General features: G+C 44.0%; 2 protein-coding genes across 2 annotated transcripts in view; both read right to left on the bottom strand.

Annotated features, from left to right (window-relative positions):
* lars1b (leucyl-tRNA synthetase 1b) overlaps positions 1 to 2,922 on the bottom strand; it is a 38,537-nt gene extending 35,615 nt beyond the window's left edge. Inside the window, exons 1-6 of the mRNA XM_063203184.1 lie at positions 2,820 to 2,922; positions 2,117 to 2,238; positions 1,935 to 2,022; positions 1,755 to 1,835; positions 1,502 to 1,639; positions 375 to 536 (exon numbers count right to left, since the gene is read on the bottom strand). Coding sequence (XP_063059254.1) covers positions 375 to 536; positions 1,502 to 1,639; positions 1,755 to 1,835; positions 1,935 to 2,022; positions 2,117 to 2,238; positions 2,820 to 2,825 — 597 coding nt within the window. The 5' untranslated portion in view covers positions 2,826 to 2,922. The remainder of the gene's footprint in view (positions 1 to 374; positions 537 to 1,501; positions 1,640 to 1,754; positions 1,836 to 1,934; positions 2,023 to 2,116; positions 2,239 to 2,819) is intronic.
* Positions 2,923 to 3,544: 622 nt separating this feature from the next.
* On the bottom strand, positions 3,545 to 11,107 carry nsrp1 (nuclear speckle splicing regulatory protein 1). The gene is made up of 7 exons (XM_063203183.1): positions 11,030 to 11,107; positions 10,148 to 10,235; positions 9,999 to 10,055; positions 6,177 to 6,305; positions 5,209 to 5,416; positions 4,880 to 4,982; positions 3,545 to 4,609 (listed from the first exon to the last, which is right to left on the bottom strand). Exons 1-7 carry the CDS (start codon positions 11,047 to 11,049, stop codon positions 3,808 to 3,810), a joined length of 1,407 nt encoding a protein of 468 aa, XP_063059253.1. The 5' UTR covers positions 11,050 to 11,107; the 3' UTR covers positions 3,545 to 3,807.
* Between the last annotated feature and the right edge of the window lie 6,825 nt (positions 11,108 to 17,932).

The following is a 17,932-nucleotide window of genomic DNA, read 5'->3' as shown; positions in this document are numbered from 1 at the left end:
ACAGTGTTGTTGCTAACTAAGTTAGCAACTTACTTGGTTGCAATACAATTTCCCATAGGCAACTTACTAAGTTGCTAACTAGTTAGCAACGACACTGTCGAGAAACAGGGTCCAGATTAGTGATCGTTTGTGATAGTTTTTCTTTAAGTGATGTTTTACAGAGAACATTTAGTAGAGATTGTATTATGTAGTGTTAAAAAGAATTACACTGTTGTTGAGCCATTTTAATCATGTAATGTACAGCAACCACATGACCCAATAGCAGTCTTTATACTTTCAGTCTCACAATGTTTCAGCTCCAATTTCTACACCTCAGCCTTCTATGTGTTGATCCCAAAATGTTGCAGCAATTTCAGTTTTTATGATTCCTGTACCTTAACACCCATTTTCTTCAGGTCCTTCACAGCAAGAGGAGGGAAGTACTCCAGCCAGTGCTCCGCGTCTGCAAACTTGAGGATCTCCTCATCCCGAAGGCCCAGAGACTTCATGATGTCCCACTGGAACTTGGAGCTGCCGGCCTTGGCTACCGCTTTGCTCTGATGGGAACATTGACAGTGACAGAGTACAGAAGAAAAGAGTAGGGAAACTTTATTATTAACATTATTATTAAGTGTCCAGCTGTGTGCAGTGCACATAACGGAATGGACAGAAACCACAATGCACAAAACACAATACACAGATCATTTATTAACACGTAACTACACACTTGCATACTTACAAACACTATAAAGATCTTCCCTTTCTAATACACCTGTACTTGCATACTTTGCACACATTGCAAAAGTGCAGCCTCTCACTCACTCACAAAAAATACATTTGCATAGATCCATAGTCCATACATTGAGTTAAGGAAAAAATGTTTCTGCCAGAGGGGAGAACTGGTTCGCATTCATCAGTGTTCATTTGAGACAAGTCGTCCTCAACCGTCACAGATGAGGATTACGTTACCCCCCGCCCCCCTTTTTCGCAAGTTGTTCCACAGGTTGGAGGCGGAAAGGTCAGTTCTGAACTACAAAATGTCACTCAGATCCTTTAAGCTTAGTGCTTTGTGAAGAAAATACAAGGTCAATTCAGCAAGGTCAAATCAGACGCTCCCGGTATTTTGTTACATTGCATTACACTTAGCTGACCACAACTTGCTGTTGTTATCAGTACAGGGTATTGGTTACACTCCCTGGAGCAGTGTGGGGTCTCAGCATCTCAGCGATGGAGTGCGATAGGGAGTGGAAGAGTGGGATTTGAACCATTAACCCCCCGATCTGAAGTCCATCTCCTTAACCACTAGGCCATAGCTGCCCCATATTACAAGTCGCTAAAACACAAATATGGTTTTGGAAACATTAATTTAATGGCTGTTTTAAACAAAGTCTTCGGACCAAATGGCACAAGCATCAGGGTCACACGCCAAGTGTCCAGTTAGAGGCTGTGGAAATCTGGCCTGTCTTTAAACCGGATGCCTGCCTTAACCATATTTAGCTTTGCAACACTGAACATGTCCAACCTTTTTTCCTTTGGATTTGTCTTTGATGATGATTTCGTCTGCAAATTTGGGTTTCTCCTCCTCTTCCTCCTCCTCATCTGGGAACTGGGGTGGATATCCGTACAGCTCCATCTCTCTCTTCAGCTTGTCTGCACATGCCTATTACAGGGACAGAACAGAATACAACACAAGACAACAATGAAAGTGTCACTACAACTGGGTGGTATGTTATTATTCGCCCATGTCAACGGGTCCTTAAAGCATGAAAACTGACCTTGATAGGCATGCCAGTGCAATGCAGTCCGAAGGGGAACAGGCATTGTTTTCCTTTCAAGCGCTGGTATCCAACACCAAACTGTGTAACAACAACATAAAGTCACAAACTGTGCCAGTATTGATTGACTGATAAATCTGTGCACACCAAAGGAATGAAGATGGACAGCATGCTCCTTACCTCACACTTGGAGAGACAGAATGTGTGTCCAAGATGCAATCTCCCATTCATGTAAGGGTACGGAAAGGTGACAAAATATTTCTTCTTCCTAAATACGGCAAACCAGGAAACAAGTCTTAGACAAAGCACCTGGATGTCATCGAATATGATTGTGACATTATTTTAGGGTGGAAAAAACTCACTCTTTGCTTTCCCCAAGTGTTGTGGGTGCATTACTTTCAAATGTTTTCTCCTTCTCCCATTTTTCCTGAATCTCCACCTCTATCTTCCTCAGGTAGTCGAGCTTAGCAGTTCCTTTTCGTTCCTGCAGAAATCATAGAATGAGTGTAAGGTGACTGCAATTAAATAATTTAATAACAACAACAACAGATATAACGCTTGAAATGATAAATAACACCTAGGATCCCCCGCTTAGATAATTCAACTAAAGCAACCCACAATGATAGTGGAGTTCATGGATCAATCAATGAAGTTGGTACATTGCAATTTGCCCATTCTAACGCTTCTGTTATGACAGATGATGCAATTTCCAACAATCACGTTGACAGTTCCAAACCTCTGCAGCCCACTTAACTGTCTTCGTGATGCCCTTATCGTAATGCCAACATTTAAAGTAAAATGGCTAACTTCTGGAAAACAGTTAATAAATGTGTGCAAAGGGACATTGCACAGCCATAATAATAAACACAATCTGTTAATGGAAGGAACGTTGCGTGGTCCCATTCTCATAGCCTTTGCTAACAGGGGTTAGCGTCATGCTGCTAACCGGCTGACACAGCTGTCACCAAAACTTAGGTGAGCTTAGCAGCCTGTACAGATCTGTATTCTATATATGCATTATATCGCTACTATTGTGAATTGTTAATAGAAAGATAGTATACTTGCCGTCATTTCAGGGAAACTTTTCTGGACCCAAGGTACAAGATCTCAATGGAAACCCACGCTTCCTCGGCAGTCGGCTCCGTGGCTATCGCGAGACGCAACGAGGTCCACCTCACCAAATAACATTGTGAAGGCTGTATGGGAAACTGAGTATTTCTAGCACTAGTCAGTCCAGTGTCTGTGATACAGTTTTTGATATATACCGGTAGGTGAAAAAATAGAATGAATGATACATGTTTGATTAATTGATTAAATTAAATTGATTACATTATTATTATCGATAATTATATACAATTACTTGATTAAACTACTGTCTATGACCATTGTCAATTAATTTCCACCATACATTTTTCATTCCATTAATTGAGAAATATGGACCGAAGCCTATGCAGTGATTCTCTACCACTTGGAACTACTGATTGAGACATTTTAAGGTGTTAGATTGAGGTCACAGAGAATTAAATTGGAACATGGTCATTTGCTTGCAGGCACAGTTATAATGCATACCTTTCACTTGCATTTAGATAAAGTCCCCAGGATCAGTTCATAACCATTTTCTTCGAAGAGCAGCCGATAATTCTAAGTCACGCGTAAATGATAATTTCTTTATACTAGTCACTTAGAAATGCCAGATATATTGTCTATCCCACAAACAATTGATGTCAACCTTTGTATTTGAATATTCAAAAAACATGACAAATTTCAAGAGCTGCATGGGCTTGTAATAATGGCTGTAATAAAGTCTCTTCATGTCACACACGTCACACCATTTTAATCACAATCAAAAATGGTGAAAGGTTTATTGACAAACGGCATTTCTGTACATGAAATAAAAAGAAAAAAAAACATCATTTTACAACCACCTTTACCATTCTAAGCCACTATGTGTCTTTTGTTGGTGATCTGTAGAGCAGTGGTTGTGACATGACCCTCACAAAATATTAAATCCCAACCCGCATTATCATTAAAAGACACTTGAGTGTCTTTAACTTTAATCCTCCTCCTTCTCAATGTACGACTTCTCTGTGGTTCGAGCGATCTGGCGAGCCAGGTACCTCTCTCTGGCCGAGCTGACAGTCTGTTCGTTGCTGCGTTTAGCAAACTTGCTAGGTTGAGAGGCGCCCTGCTCGTCTGACTTATCGGTGTTGTTGGCAGCCTCTCTCTTCTTGTCCTCTCTCCTCTCTTTTTCCGGTTCCTTCTCTTTGTCGTTCTGAGCGCTATCTTTGTCTTCTCTCTGCTTCTCTCGGTCTCTGTTCTTATGTTCTCTGCTCTCACGGTCACCATCTTCATGTCTGGATGACTTTTCCTTCTCCTTCTCCCTATCCCTTTCTCTGTCTCTGCCATCACTCCTTCCATGTCTGTCCTCCCTCTCCTTGTCCCTCTTTCCCCTGTTCCGATCGTCATGCCTGTCTCTATCCCTCTCTCTCTCCCTCTCCCTCCTGTGATCCTTCTCGTCTCTTTTATGACCGTGCCTGTCTTCTTTCTCTCTTTCTCGCTCTCTGTCTCTATCCCTGTCCCTCTCTCGGTCTCTCTTCCTCTCTCGGTCGCGGTCTTTGGCGTCCTCTTCTCTGCTGCCCGGGGAGGGGGATCTCTGTTTCCTGTACTGCCGTTTGGAGTTGCTGTGTGACGCCTTGTTGAACTCGGTCTTCGCACCTCTCACCTCGCTGTCCTCCTTATCCTCCTTATCCTCATCTTCCTCAGCAGAAGAGCCGATGTCACAGGCAGGAGGAGGAGGAGGAGGAGGAGATTGGGGAGGGGTTTGCTGCTCCTCCTTCACCTTTGGCTTCTCTTCCCTTTAAAAAAAGGAAAATAATTTTTTAAATCAGTTGTCCATTACAAAAGACGTAAGTACTGCAAAGTGAGTAAAAAAGTTTGACATTTCCCTTCATGCTACGGTGACCATTTGTGTCTAAAAAAAAACACATTTTAATTTCTTGCTTACTTTCTCACTTTATACGTCCTAAGAGAGGACACATTGGGTAGAAGGTTAAACACTGTGCACCATTTAACTTCAAAACTGCAATTAAAGAAGGCCAACCTATTGATAAGGCTAGATGGTTTACCTGCGAGACGTCCCATCAGGTATAGGTTCCTCCCCAACCGTCTGATTAAGCAGGTGACGGTAAAAACCACTCAGATCCTTTTGCTTTTTCACATCCAAAGCAGCTACAGCACGGAGAGAGAGAGAGAGAGAGAGAGAGATTAATGATAAAATATACATTTCTGTGTGTGTGTGTGTGTGTGTGTGTGTGTGTGTGTGTGTGTGTGTGTGTGTGTGTGTGTGTGTGTGTGTGTGTGTGTGTCTGTGGCGCCCGCCTGCAGGCTACTTACTCACAAACCACAATAATAACAATAATATTTTTAAAAGAATAAATGATAAAGTGTTAAGCACCTTCCATCTCGGCCTGTCTCTTCTCCCTCTCCCGTTCCTCCTCCCTCTCCTTCAGCTTCTGTCGGTAAGCAGAGGTGACAAAGGAGTCCTTGTCTGCATACTTCTCCCCTTCTTGCTCTCTCTCCTTCTGGATTTTTCGCTCATCTCTTCGTTCTTGCTCCTTCTTCCTCTCCTCTACTGCTTTCATTAACTGGTTAATATACTTTGGCTGAAGAGAGTAAGACAGTAAGCAACAAATGAGAAGTTACACAAAAACATTGTAGTAACTCTTTTCTGCAATGGTATTACAAACATGACACATTATTCACTTTGTAATTTCAGCCTGTATGCCCATATTCTCTTAATGTTGCAATATATAAATATCACACTTGAGTAAAGGACATGTGGTCAAAATGTATCAATTGTGAAGAGTTACTTCAATACTGATGGTAGCCTGACACCGAAACACAATTGTTTGCAGTATACTTTCCAATTATTCTGAATCTGTACTGTAAAGAACAAAAGTATGCTCCTCAAAAAATTGCATGTTGCATTTGGTTGTCGATCAATGACAGTGTATCCATCTTCTAATGTCATTGGTTTTGACTCACAGTGGAACTGATATCTTTATGCTTGGGCGTCCAACACGCCAGCTAAAAGTAACTTCCTTTAACCCATTTTAGCCTGATGACTCTTAAAATGTTGTTTGACCTTTGGTGCCTGGAGCAACATATACGCTGCATTCAGGCTCTTGAGATTTTAGCTTTTTTAATAAAAATGTGGGTAATATGTTACAGCTGAATGAACACATTCGAATGCAAGATGAGGGTCTTAGGGTCTTAAATGCAACTTATTTAATGTTTTTATGTGCATCAGAGGCTGAGACATTTAGGTTTTTATAGGCTGAAGGGAAACTTTCCAAACAAGGGCTTAGGCATTCAGCAGGCATTTTTTTGCAGGTGCTTTAGGCATCAATGGGTTAAACTTACCTTCTTGTCTGCCCCACCAAGAATTTTCTGGTGGCTCTCTAGTCTCTCTTTCTGAATGTCATCATATACAGCGTCATACTCATAGACACTGCTGTCCTCCTCCAGAGCCTTCTGCATCTCCAGCTTGGTCTAATGAAGGAAAATAGTTCATCAAGTCAAGTCAAATGGGCATTCTTGTCAATTCACTTACATACATACAGTGTTTCCCACAGAAATTTTGGAAACTATGGGGGCAGCAGGGATTTTTTTTTCCCCGGGGGGGGGGGGGGGGGGGGGGGGGGGGGGTCCTTCTCACGCGGGCCTTTGGGGTGGGGGGGTGGGGGGGTGGGGGTTGTATTCACACAGCGTGAATGCAAAATGGCAAAACAATGAGTACAGTATGACATTGGCGAATGGAGAAACTATAGGCCTGGGCCAACATTTCAGCCATTTATATTTTGAGAAATAAGGCTACCCATTTTACCCATGACATGTATAATAGTAGTACATGTCATTGTCAAAAAATGCAGTACAGTGAATCATTTCTGTTTACAACACAGTTTCATTTGTCCCTCATGCAGGGGTCTATATAATGAAAATAATAAAACAAAATAGGAGCAGAGATAAGAATTTAAGATCACTGTGTGTAACGCATAGACAAAAAGGGTCTAAGAGGGTAGGCTATGCCTTTTCCCCCACACACATAGGCGTACACATTCTACCATGAGGGGTGCTGGTCACAGGGCCAGTTTTTCAAAATGTCTTCCATTAAAAGGGCTGAACAACATATTACACATTTATGTCTATATTCACATTCATTACACATTCATTTCTATTTGCAGCCCGATGTCTCCTCTGCTGTGTCAATGAAGGCCTGTCACCTAACTCATTACAACTGTAAAACAAAGCCTGGGAGTGTTAGTGAACTCATCCCAACTGTCCCTTCTCTGAAGTTTTTTTTTATATTGCTCCCAAACCCAGGAACGCAGGAACTCATTTTGACCAGGGGGTGCTGTCAGTGGTGTAGTCTACTTTTTTATGGTGGGTATACTGTATATTTGAGCATTTTTTAAGTGGGTATACTGTATATATTTGTGCCATTCAAAATAATGGATCAATCAATTTTAAGTGGGTATACTGAAATCCCTGAAATTTAGAAGTGGGTATACTCCGTATACCCGCGTTCTACGTAGACTACACCACTGGGTGCTGTGTTCCGCGGAGGCTCTGAGAGTCCTCTCCCAGAAAAAAAAGTGTTTTTTAGATGCAATTCCCTGCATTCTAATCAATTTTAGGATGAAGAATGGCGAATCCCATCTGACTAACTTCTTCATGTTTGATGTAGCCTAACCAAGGATGACTAGTCTAGATTTGGCCTTTTTTGTTTGTTTAACATTTCACTTCAAAATTATTAAGTTCTTCTTGCGGAAGGGAAACGCGCACCTAATGTGGAGGTGAGGGCGTGATCAAGAGCAAATCGCGCTGCCGTGACAGTTTCTCTCTTCTCCATGGGCAGTCTACAATGTGTGAAATTAGTAGAAATAGGCTACATGACTAGGCTATGCGATGCACTTGTGAGAGGTGACCGGGCTTTCAAACCATTTAGATTGTCTTGCAATTGCGACTGTGTATCTCAAGATGCATACGATCAGGACAACTGCCCTGTCTCCCCGCCCGCGCACAAAAGCATGCACGACACACAGGGTGCATCCCAATATGTGACCTTGCCTCCTCCACTTGCCTCCTCCACTTGCTTCTCGTCATGATGACATCACTGACAACAGCATTATATTTCAATATCTTGCAAAAGCTCAATTGTAAAGTCTTTTTTCCCATTTGCAATTGGGATGGTGAATGAAAAACAGTCCCTCAAAAGTTGTTGTGGCGAGGCTGACAGCTGGGAAACTTCATAGTTTTCTCCACGGAGGAGGGGCCAGGGGGCGGGACGAGGAGACAAGCACAAGTGGAGGAGGCAAGGACACATATTGGGATGCACCCACAGACAGGCATACTGCTTCCCGTATGTGATTACACTGACGGCCAAAGAGTTTGTGCTGTGATCGGCGAGAGAAGTAGGCTAAGCGCCAAAGCAGCTCATGCCATTGCTGGCTATTGATACAGGGAGAGTAAGCCACCTTTAGTTTGCATTTGACGTAGGCCATAGGCTAAACGGTGGTCAAATCAGCAGCAAGAGGCAAAAGGAACAAATCGCCACCACTACAAAAGTCTAACAATCGCACAGTAGCACAGCCATTTCACACCGCGGCAATTCAACTTTGGCAACAGTTGATAGACAAGCCACGCACAACATCGGCTGTGCTACAGATTCATCCCATAGCAAACTCCGAGGCTAAGATAGACTTCACCAGCAATAGGCAAGACCTAGCCTACCAATGTGCTACTACGAATCCAATATCCACCGCAAGGAACAAAAGTCACTTCTTACCTGACACGATGCACAATTATGGTGACATTCCCTTCTCCCGTCGCACTTTAAATTCACCTAATTCCTTGCTTAGTTGGTCCGTGTTTGATCACCAACGTGATGAGACTTCTCTTCACAACAAGTTAGCTCCTCCAATGGGTTTAAGACCGTGTATGTTGATGCATGCCCAAGCCAACATATCGCATAGGCCTACCACTTTTATTACTACCTTGACGCCACAAGCTAAACAAAGAAAACATCTCTCCCGCGTCAATGCACCGTTCCAAAGAACGTCTATAACAGTTCTACACCACTGTTCTTTCCGGTCTGGTTGGGGTAAAAGTTTATCACTCATTTCAAACCAAAATTGCATTCACATTTCAAACTACTTATAAGTATTAAAAAAGTAGAAAATATCCATATTTTGTGTTTCTATTTTAGAATAATAATGAAGAAAAAAACTATGTCTGAATTTAGGGTAGGCCTAATAGCCTACAAGTGATGCAGTAGGTAGAAAGGCTATGATGCAGCTGCGTCTGTTGTCCAGCACCCGGAGCACCCCACTTCCTGCGTCCCTGCCCAAACCCAAGTTAACTATAACAACTTGACTTTTGATCCCTGTCTTTCAAGCACTTGTGGTTTTCTCTATAGGATGTATTTACTCCAGGAGGAAAATGCGAATGAAATCGTAATTCAAATCGTTTTTAACAAAAATGGAAATCGTTTAAAAAAAAGTTAAAAAAATATTAAAAAAAAAAAAAAAATTTTTTTTTTTTTTTTTTTTTACATTTTCGTAAACTATGGCGGCCAAATTTAAACTATGGCGGGCCGCCATAGTTTCTTCAATGTATGGGAAACACTGTACATACACAGGTCATACAAGGAAATTGATCATGTGTTTCTCTCTTTCCCAAGCGAAGACATACACATAGAAAGGACAGGTGCAAGACGGGACAGAAGGACACAAACAACTGAAGAGAGGGAGACAAGATGACACATACTCTGCTGTGGCAGGTGGTGAAATACAAACTCTGGTGTACAGTGTAAATGGCAAAAGGACTGCATTAATAGTGCTTATTCCATTTCTTCGAGCACTCAAAGCGCTTTACAATGTTTGCCTGACATTCACCTGTTCAGTATTCACACTCACATTCACAAATAATGAGTGCATACTGCAGAATAATAACTGCATACAAACGCACTGAGTGAATGCCATACAGGGTACCATCTTGTCACCAGCAGCAATTCGGGGTTACGCAAGGTTGCGAAAGGACACATCGATGGGGTCAGGCAAAGTGGGGCTCAAACCTACAACCCTCCAGATGTTGAACTGGCTCCTCTACCACCTGACCCAACACCCCAGCACCCCAGGCATTCATCTACACACTTATCTACTTACTGTAATAAATTCATCTTACCTGTCTCATTATCTTCTTTTTAGCTGCCTCCTTGAGCAAGCTCTCTCCGACTGTTGTCTGAGGGAACATGTGCAAAAGAAAGTAAGCTAAAGCAAATCAGAAAATGAACCATGCATGGCGACACTGAGTGGTGAAATCAAGACAGTAACCTCTTCATCAGACTCATCTCCAAATATAGATTTTGTGGCAATAGGTTTCTGCGTCTGAGCTTTCTTCTGTGGCAAGATCAACCCGTATCTGAAAAAACAAAAAACAAAGCGTGACCTCACAATTCCAGAGAGTGTAATTTCAGTATTTTATTTCCGAGTGTATGCTGTCCATTCAAAAGATTCATTCATGGATATTTAGAAAGTAAATCAACCAAAATGTACATGTTTACTGGTTTTACAGCCACTGAAGTGTAGTACATGGAGATGTGCCACCTAGGCTATTCACTGAAAAGTGTATAAATTAATAAATAATTAATACTTAGTGAATGATGGTGGTGGTAAATATTCATGAAACAGATATTTCTGAATGAGCAGCAAACATTGTTTAAGTAAACAACAATAACAACAACAACATGTACAAAAGCGTAAGCTTTAAACACAGCTACACAACTAACTTATGTTGCAAATTGCCATCATTTTCACAAGCTTGAACTTACAGTTGAAGCCTCCATCAGTCACTTTTGAACACTGGAGTCTAATCAACACATCACGGTGCCTCTCCATGTAGCCTATATTTGAAACCGGTTGCCTCACCAGTCGTCTATTTTTATGTGACTAGTAATGATTTTATTTCGAGGTGTAAGACAACATGACAGACGTGTTGTTGGCTGATTCGCAAGACAATTCTGTCCACAAAGTCGTCTCTGCTGACCATTAGCTGTCTCACGTAGCTCTCTAGCAATCTCCGCCATCGTAGTTGAGCTGGACTGGCTCTTTAGTTGATTATTTATGGTTATTTATTTTTCCAACAATGCTCATTTTCACGGAGGCAAAACAAGCATGTATCATCCAGATAAATCATTAGAAGAAATATGTACTTACTTTTTACCAGGGACCGCCATGTTGATCCGTCTTGTTGTGTGTTCTTCTTCTTCCCTTTTTGCATTCGATTGACTTTCCCGTTAGTGTGCAATACTGCCACCTTGTGGAGGGGAAGTAGTTCTATTTGGGAACTCTGAACTCCATGCTGGCCACCTTACATTGATTTTACATGGGCCAGGTAATTCAGGTGGCAAAAAATGCAAGTATATAGTTCACGGAATAGGTTATGTTTTGCCTGGCGGGTTGGTCTAGCCTTGCACCATAAGGAACAATCATAGGGCCTGTGGGCCATGATTCTGGCCGGCTAACGGAATAACCCTTCAGCCCAGTCGGATGAAATGCTCTGTCTAGTTTTCAATCTGGCGGGATGGGCTTAGCAAAGTGACTTTGCCTATTGTGCGAGGGTGTGAGCCCAGAGATAACATGCTGTAGCTTGCTAAGGCATAACATTTCAAAGAAAGCAGCAAAAAACAGTACACAGACCAGTCCAGGCCTATATTCACTCATTTAGCACATTTGTTGAATCGGTAGTACAACAACTTTGGTGGCTGCTGAAATTATGGCAATAATTATGATGATTATCTCCCTCATCGTTCTCACCAGCAGCAGCAGCAGCTTGACATCAAGAGTCATCTCTCAAACTGTTATTTCCAAGTTGGAGCTGTTGTTATTGCTGCTACTGATGATAATGATGGTAGAGTTGTAGCCTATAGCCTACATCAGAAGACGTAGAAGTGCTCATACAGATGTAATTACAATACTAGATTGCATTCTCACAGAAAATGCTGGAAGCGGGCTTGCCTTTTGGGGCAGAGATGAGCAGTTTTATTTTTTGATATCTCTATCCCTAAATTAAAAACAAACTACAATTGAGAAAACAAAGCTAAAAGAAATGTTGGGAAAAAATCCATCCACCCAGTCAGAAGTTATGGGCCAAACGCCAAACAATTCAGCCATCTTGGATTCAGCCATCTTGAAAGTGTTGTAGCTTCGTGTTTTGGGGATATACTAAATGACATACATGGTATTTGAAGTTGGCTATGGAACACTGCATATGGTATAATTTTGAAAATCAACATGGGTCCGAGTAGGATTCGAACTCCCAACCTCCATATCTCTAATCCAGCACATTTGCCATTGATACTAAATGACATACATGGTATTTTAAGTTGGCTAAGGAACACTGCATATGATATCATTTTGAAAATCAACATGGGTCCGAGTGGGATTCGAACTCCCAACCTCCATATCTGTAATCCAGGACCTTTATCATTGATACTAAATGACATACATGGTATTTTAAGTTGGCTAAGGAACACTGCATATGATATCATTTTGAAAATCAACATGGGTCCGAGTGGGATTCGAACTCCCAACCTCCATATCTCTAATCCAGCACATTTGCCATTGAGCCAAGCAGCTGCCTGCCAAAAGCATTCCAGCTAGACAATATCAGTTGCATTGAAGAGCTGAACAATAGACTTCTAGAACTGTTGTGCAGCTGCTCGTTAAGAATAGAATGTTGAGAGAAAGTGACAGTTGAGATGGAACCCTTTATTGGCTGCACCTGTTCTGATTGACTGTATGGCAGTATGGTGCTCTAAGGCAGATGGCAGAATCAGAAACAGTTTTTTGTCTTTAGCTTGATGTTGCTAAAAAGCTAAAAGGAATTGGCACATGTCCTGTGCACAGATTGAAGTCATGAATGTGATCTCTCTAAGGGCCAAAACATACCAAGGCGGGACGGAACGGTCGCAGGACGGGCGCGGTCTTTCTGCTTAGTTTTGGCCGGCGTGCTTTTCTCTGCCTTGCACACTGACAGCGTCGGCGTGCGCGGCCAGTCCTGTTCAAAACCCTCCCCACAGCTAAAGCTAGCGTGCTACTTTGCCATTCATTTGAATGAGACACCGCCGGTCGCCGGCGTGAAAAATACGCTGGAGTTCTATTTTCCAAATCCAGCGCGGCGCGGAGCCGGCTCCCGCGCCGCTGACGCCCGACTACCGCCGGTTGGTGTGTAAGGACAGATAGGTTTCAATGTATTTTCACTGACGCCGGTAAAAACCGTGGCCGTTCCGCGCCGTGTTACCGCCTTGGTGTGTCAGACCCCTAACAGTCTTTGAATGAAGTTTATAGGTTAAACGGTTCAGTCACAAATGGACCTCTTGTGGGACAGTGTTATGTTACTTGATGTAGAATAATGGTAAGTGGAACAGAAGGAGACTACACATTAAATAGGTTGACTCGGAGCTTTACTCAAGCGTGTTCGGTTCTCAGTACAGGTGAACATTCTACTAACCTCCAGGGGGCAGTAACGACTATCCTATCAGTTACTTCATAACACAACATCCCCCTTTTTAAGTTCTGAAATTAACATCTTTATTTGTATGCAAAGTTGTCTATATAAACTGTAACTGTTCAAAGGATGGCTACAATCATGCTATTTCTACTAAAAGCATTCCTGTCTGTTCTTATGGGTAACTCAGGTTTCCAGTAGCAATAACACCTAAACAATGGTTAACACCATAACATGAACACTTAAACATGCATTCGCAACACATTTAAATCTCTCTCTCTCTCTCTCTCTCTCTTTTTTTTTCTAAGAAGGTGGGGTAGACTGCCCATCCTTCAGCTGAGTGAGGGGTTTATTCTGCCCCTTGTGCCACTCAGACAGCCACGGAGTACCTGCTAACCAGTAACAAAGTCCTTCAGGTACTCGGGCACTGTTCTTTCTCTCGCTGGGTATCTTCTTGGCTCAGGGCTACCAGGCTGCCCAGCGGTAGGTCCAGCGGACCTAGGAACAGCTGCCGGTGGCTCTGCTACAGTCGGCCCTGGTGGGGTGTCAGTCGAGTTTCCTGATGCCCCTGGAGCCACAGGTGTATTTGTGAGATGGTATCGATTTCGGCGGAGCACCCCGCTAGGGGTTTCGATCAGGTAAGATCTTGGTGTGTGAGCTGGTTTCAACACTGGTCCTCTCTCTTTAGTGTCCGACACCCAGACATGATCTCCTGTGCGGAGGTGAGGCAGAGGGTAAGTATTGTGTCGTCTATTGTAGTTCAGTTGTTGTTTTCTTTTGTTTTCTTCCTCATCCCGTCTCAGCCGACCCAGGTCAGTCCACTCCGGTTGAAGTGAGGATGGCATGGTAGGGAGAGTCGTTCGGATGCGTCTTCCCATGAGCAGTTCAGCTGGGCTGTGCCCATTGGAGAGGGGGGTCGCTCGATAGGCCATAAGGGCCAGGTAGGGGTCTGGCTCTTTCTGTAGCAGTCTTTTGACTGTTCTGACTGCGCGCTCGGCTTCGCCGTTGCTTTGGGGAAACCTGGGGCTTGATGTTATGTGTTCAAATGTCCATTCTTTTGCAAACTGGCTGAAAAGGTCAGAGGAATACTGTGGCCCGTTGTCGCTTCTTAAGGTAGAAGGGATTCCGTGACGGGAGAAGATTGATTTGAGGTGGTTAATGATTGCTGCCGATGTTGTAGCAGACAGTTTAGCCACTTCCACATAACGGGAGAAGTAGTCAACCACTAGGAGGTACTGATGGTTATTCCACTCAAACAGATCTGTTCCTAGGACCTCCCATGGTCGCTCTGGGAAGTCAGAGGGAATCAGTGGCTCTTTGTGGTGGCTTCTCTCTCGTGTGCAGATGTCGCACTTCTCCACTAGGTTCTTGAGCTGAGTGCTTAGTCCTGGCCACCAGACGGCTTGTTTAGCTCTCTCGCGACACTTCACGATGCCGAGATGGCCCACATGTATTTTCTCCAGCATCTCAGATTGCAGTGTTTTGGGTATGACCAGTCTACTGTTTCTGATTAGCAGGCCTTTTTCCACAGTCAATTCTCCTGCAAAGGGTGCATACTGGTGGCAACTCCCATCCAGAGTAAACTTGTCAGGCCACCCTTCTAGACAGTATTTCTTTACCTGTCTCAGTATTTCGTCTCTGTCTTGATGCTCTTTTATTTCCTGCAGCCTTTTCTCTGTGGCAGGCAAGCTATCCATCACCATGTTGACGTATAGGTTCAACTCTGTCTCAAGTTTGGTGTCTTTCATATCTTTCTGAGGTGCTCTCGACAGGACGTCTGCCGTGGCCATGTCTTTCCCAGGCACGTGCGAGATTGTGTACCTGTATCGCATAAGTCTCATGCGTAGTCTTTGTATTCTTGGCGGTAGTTCATTTAAGTCTTTTGACCCTAGCAGGGGAACAAGTGGCTTGTGATCGGTTTCAATATGGAAGTCTATGCCTACCAGGAAGTCGGAGAAGCGTTCGCAAGCCCATGTTGTGGCTAGCGCCTCCTTTTCAATCTGGGCATATCTTCTTTCTGTGTCGCTTAGGGCGCGAGAAGCGTACGCCACTGGCTTTAGTGTGTCATCCTCCTGCTGCTGTAGTAGGACTGCTCCCAGAGCATACGAGGATGAATCTGCAGACACAACTGTATGTGCCTGTGTGTTGTACAGTGCCATAACGGGTGTGGTGCTCAGCTCACTTTTAATGCTGTCAAAAGCCCGCTGCTGGGCGTGTCCCCATGTCCAGGCATTTCTCTCCCTCAGAAGATCTCTCAGTGGCTGTGTCTTCGCTGCTAACTGTGGTATGTACTTCCCCAGGTGATTTACCATGCCAAGGAAACGTCTCACGCCGCTGACGTCTCTTGGCTCCTCCATGGCAGTCACAGCTTTAACTTTGTTTGGGTCTGCTCGAACCCCCTCAGAGTCAATGATTTGGCCTAGGAATTTCACTGAGTCTCTGGAGAACTCACATTTTTCTGCCTTCAATGTGACTCCATTTTCCTCAAGTCTTTTCAGCACCTTCAACAGGCGGTCATCATGGCTTTCCTGTGTCTCTCCATACACAAGTACGTCATCCATCTGACATACCACACCCTCCAATCCCTCAAGCATGAAGGACATCCTGCGCTGAAAGTGTTCTGGTGCGGATGAAATGCCAAAACACAGACGGTTATAACAGTACCGCGCCCGAACGGTGTAATAAACGTGGTCAGCAGCCTTGAGTCTTCGGAGAGGGAGATCTGCCAAAATCCAGAATTGGCATCCATCTTTGAAAAGACCTTGGCTCCCTCTAACTGACCTAAGGTGTGTTCCACGGAGGGTAGCATGTGTTTTTCTCTCTGCACAGACTGGTTCAGCCTCGTCAGGTCTGCACATATGCGGACCTCGTTGTTCGCCTTCGGGACTGGAACCATACCTGCACACCAGTCAGTAGGCTGTTCGACTCGGGAAATGACCCCTAGGTCTTCCATGCGTTTCAACTCTTTTTTGACTTTGGGCATGAGTGGTAGTGGTATGCGTCTCGGTGTTGAGAGGGAGTATGGCTTTGCATCTGGTTTGAGCTCAATTTTGTATTCCCCCTCCATTCTTCCCAGGCCGCTGAACAACTGTGGGAACTGTTCAATAACCGTTTTTGGGCAGAAAGTGGCGTCAATTCTGGCTACAAGTCCCAGTGCTACACTTGCTGTGCGGCCCAGTAATCCTGACTTCAATCCAGACACAACATGCACATCTTGCAGGCTACTGTTGTTCTGGCGGCTACCTGTCAGTGTGGCAGTGAATTTCCCCTTAACTGAGAGACGGTTCATACCTGCCCCATATAACACCTTGTCAGCCCTCTGTAATGGTGGAAAGGCTTTGTGTGCTGTATACTCTGCTTCTGGGATAACTGTGACATCTGCTCCAGTGTCTATTTTCAGCTGTACGCTATGCTCATTGATCTTTACTTCTGTTATCCATTCATTTTCTGAGTTATCTGAATTGACTAAGCCCAGATATGCTGTGGCCCCTTCATATTCTGCATCGTCAGGCACTGTTTCTATTTCACTCACTGCTCTGCCCTTGCACACCCTTGCGAAGTGCCCTCTCTTGTGACAGTTGTTGCATTTTTCATCACGGGCCGGGCATTGTTGTTTGCTATGGGCAGGCGTTCTGCCGCATCGGTAGCACGCATTGCTCTCAGTTGCAAACTGTTGCTTTTGAGGAATGGATCTGTTCTTAAACTGCATGCGCGGTCTGTCCTGGTTTGACGGGTATGATTTCTGGTGGAATTTGAGACTGTCTATGTTTGCACCAGTTTCAGCTTTGAAGTTCGCTTTCATGAGCTCTTGTTGTTTTTTTACAAGCTCGCTTTGACGAGCCCGCGTCATTGCTCTTTCTAGCGTTAGCTCAGCGTCAATCTGAAGTTGCTCTGATAGCTTTTTGTCACGTAGCCCCACAACGAGTCTGTCTCGTATCATCTCGTCGTGTAAGGCGCCATAGCCACAATGTTCTGCCAAACAGTAAAGTGCAGTGATAAAACTATCTACTGTCTCGCCGCTTTCTTGTTGTCTTTGGTTGAACTTTGCACGCTCGAATATCACATTCCTTCTCACTACGAAGTGTCGTTCGAGTCGGTCGATTACCACATCAAAATCTTCCTCCTCTTCCTCAGTTAGAGCTAGGGACGTTATGACATCCTCGATGTCCTCTCCCATAGTATAAATCAAGGTGTTTACCTGCTTCTCCTGCGGCTGTTCATCGAGCCGTGATGCTAGCCTGTATCTTTCAAACCTTTTCCTCCACTTTGGCCATTCCTCTGGCTTCGTGACATCGAATTTCGGTGGCGGGGGGATCTGTAGCCGCTCCATGCTCGCTCCTCTCCTCCACCGCTAGCTAGTTGGTTCCCCTCAGGTTAGCTCTTCTAGCTCGCACGCCGCTCCCGCACTGCTTCACAAACTGCGTTTTCCCTTCAGAGTCGACCGGATTGACACAGTTCTTCGCCGACCCACTTCTGTCACCATGTTATGTTACTTGATGTAGAATAGTGGTAAGTGGAACAGAAGGAGACTACACATTAAATAGGTTGACTCGGAGCTTTACTCAAGCGTGTTCGGTTCTCAGTACAGGTGAACATTCTACTAACCTCCA

This window comes from Engraulis encrasicolus, chromosome 7, assembly GCF_034702125.1.
Source record: "Engraulis encrasicolus isolate BLACKSEA-1 chromosome 7, IST_EnEncr_1.0, whole genome shotgun sequence".
In the NCBI taxonomy this organism is placed as follows: domain Eukaryota; kingdom Metazoa; phylum Chordata; class Actinopteri; order Clupeiformes; family Engraulidae; genus Engraulis; species Engraulis encrasicolus.
The sequence above is the reverse complement of the archived record's forward strand: the minus strand, read 5'-3'. Positions and strand labels throughout refer to the sequence as shown.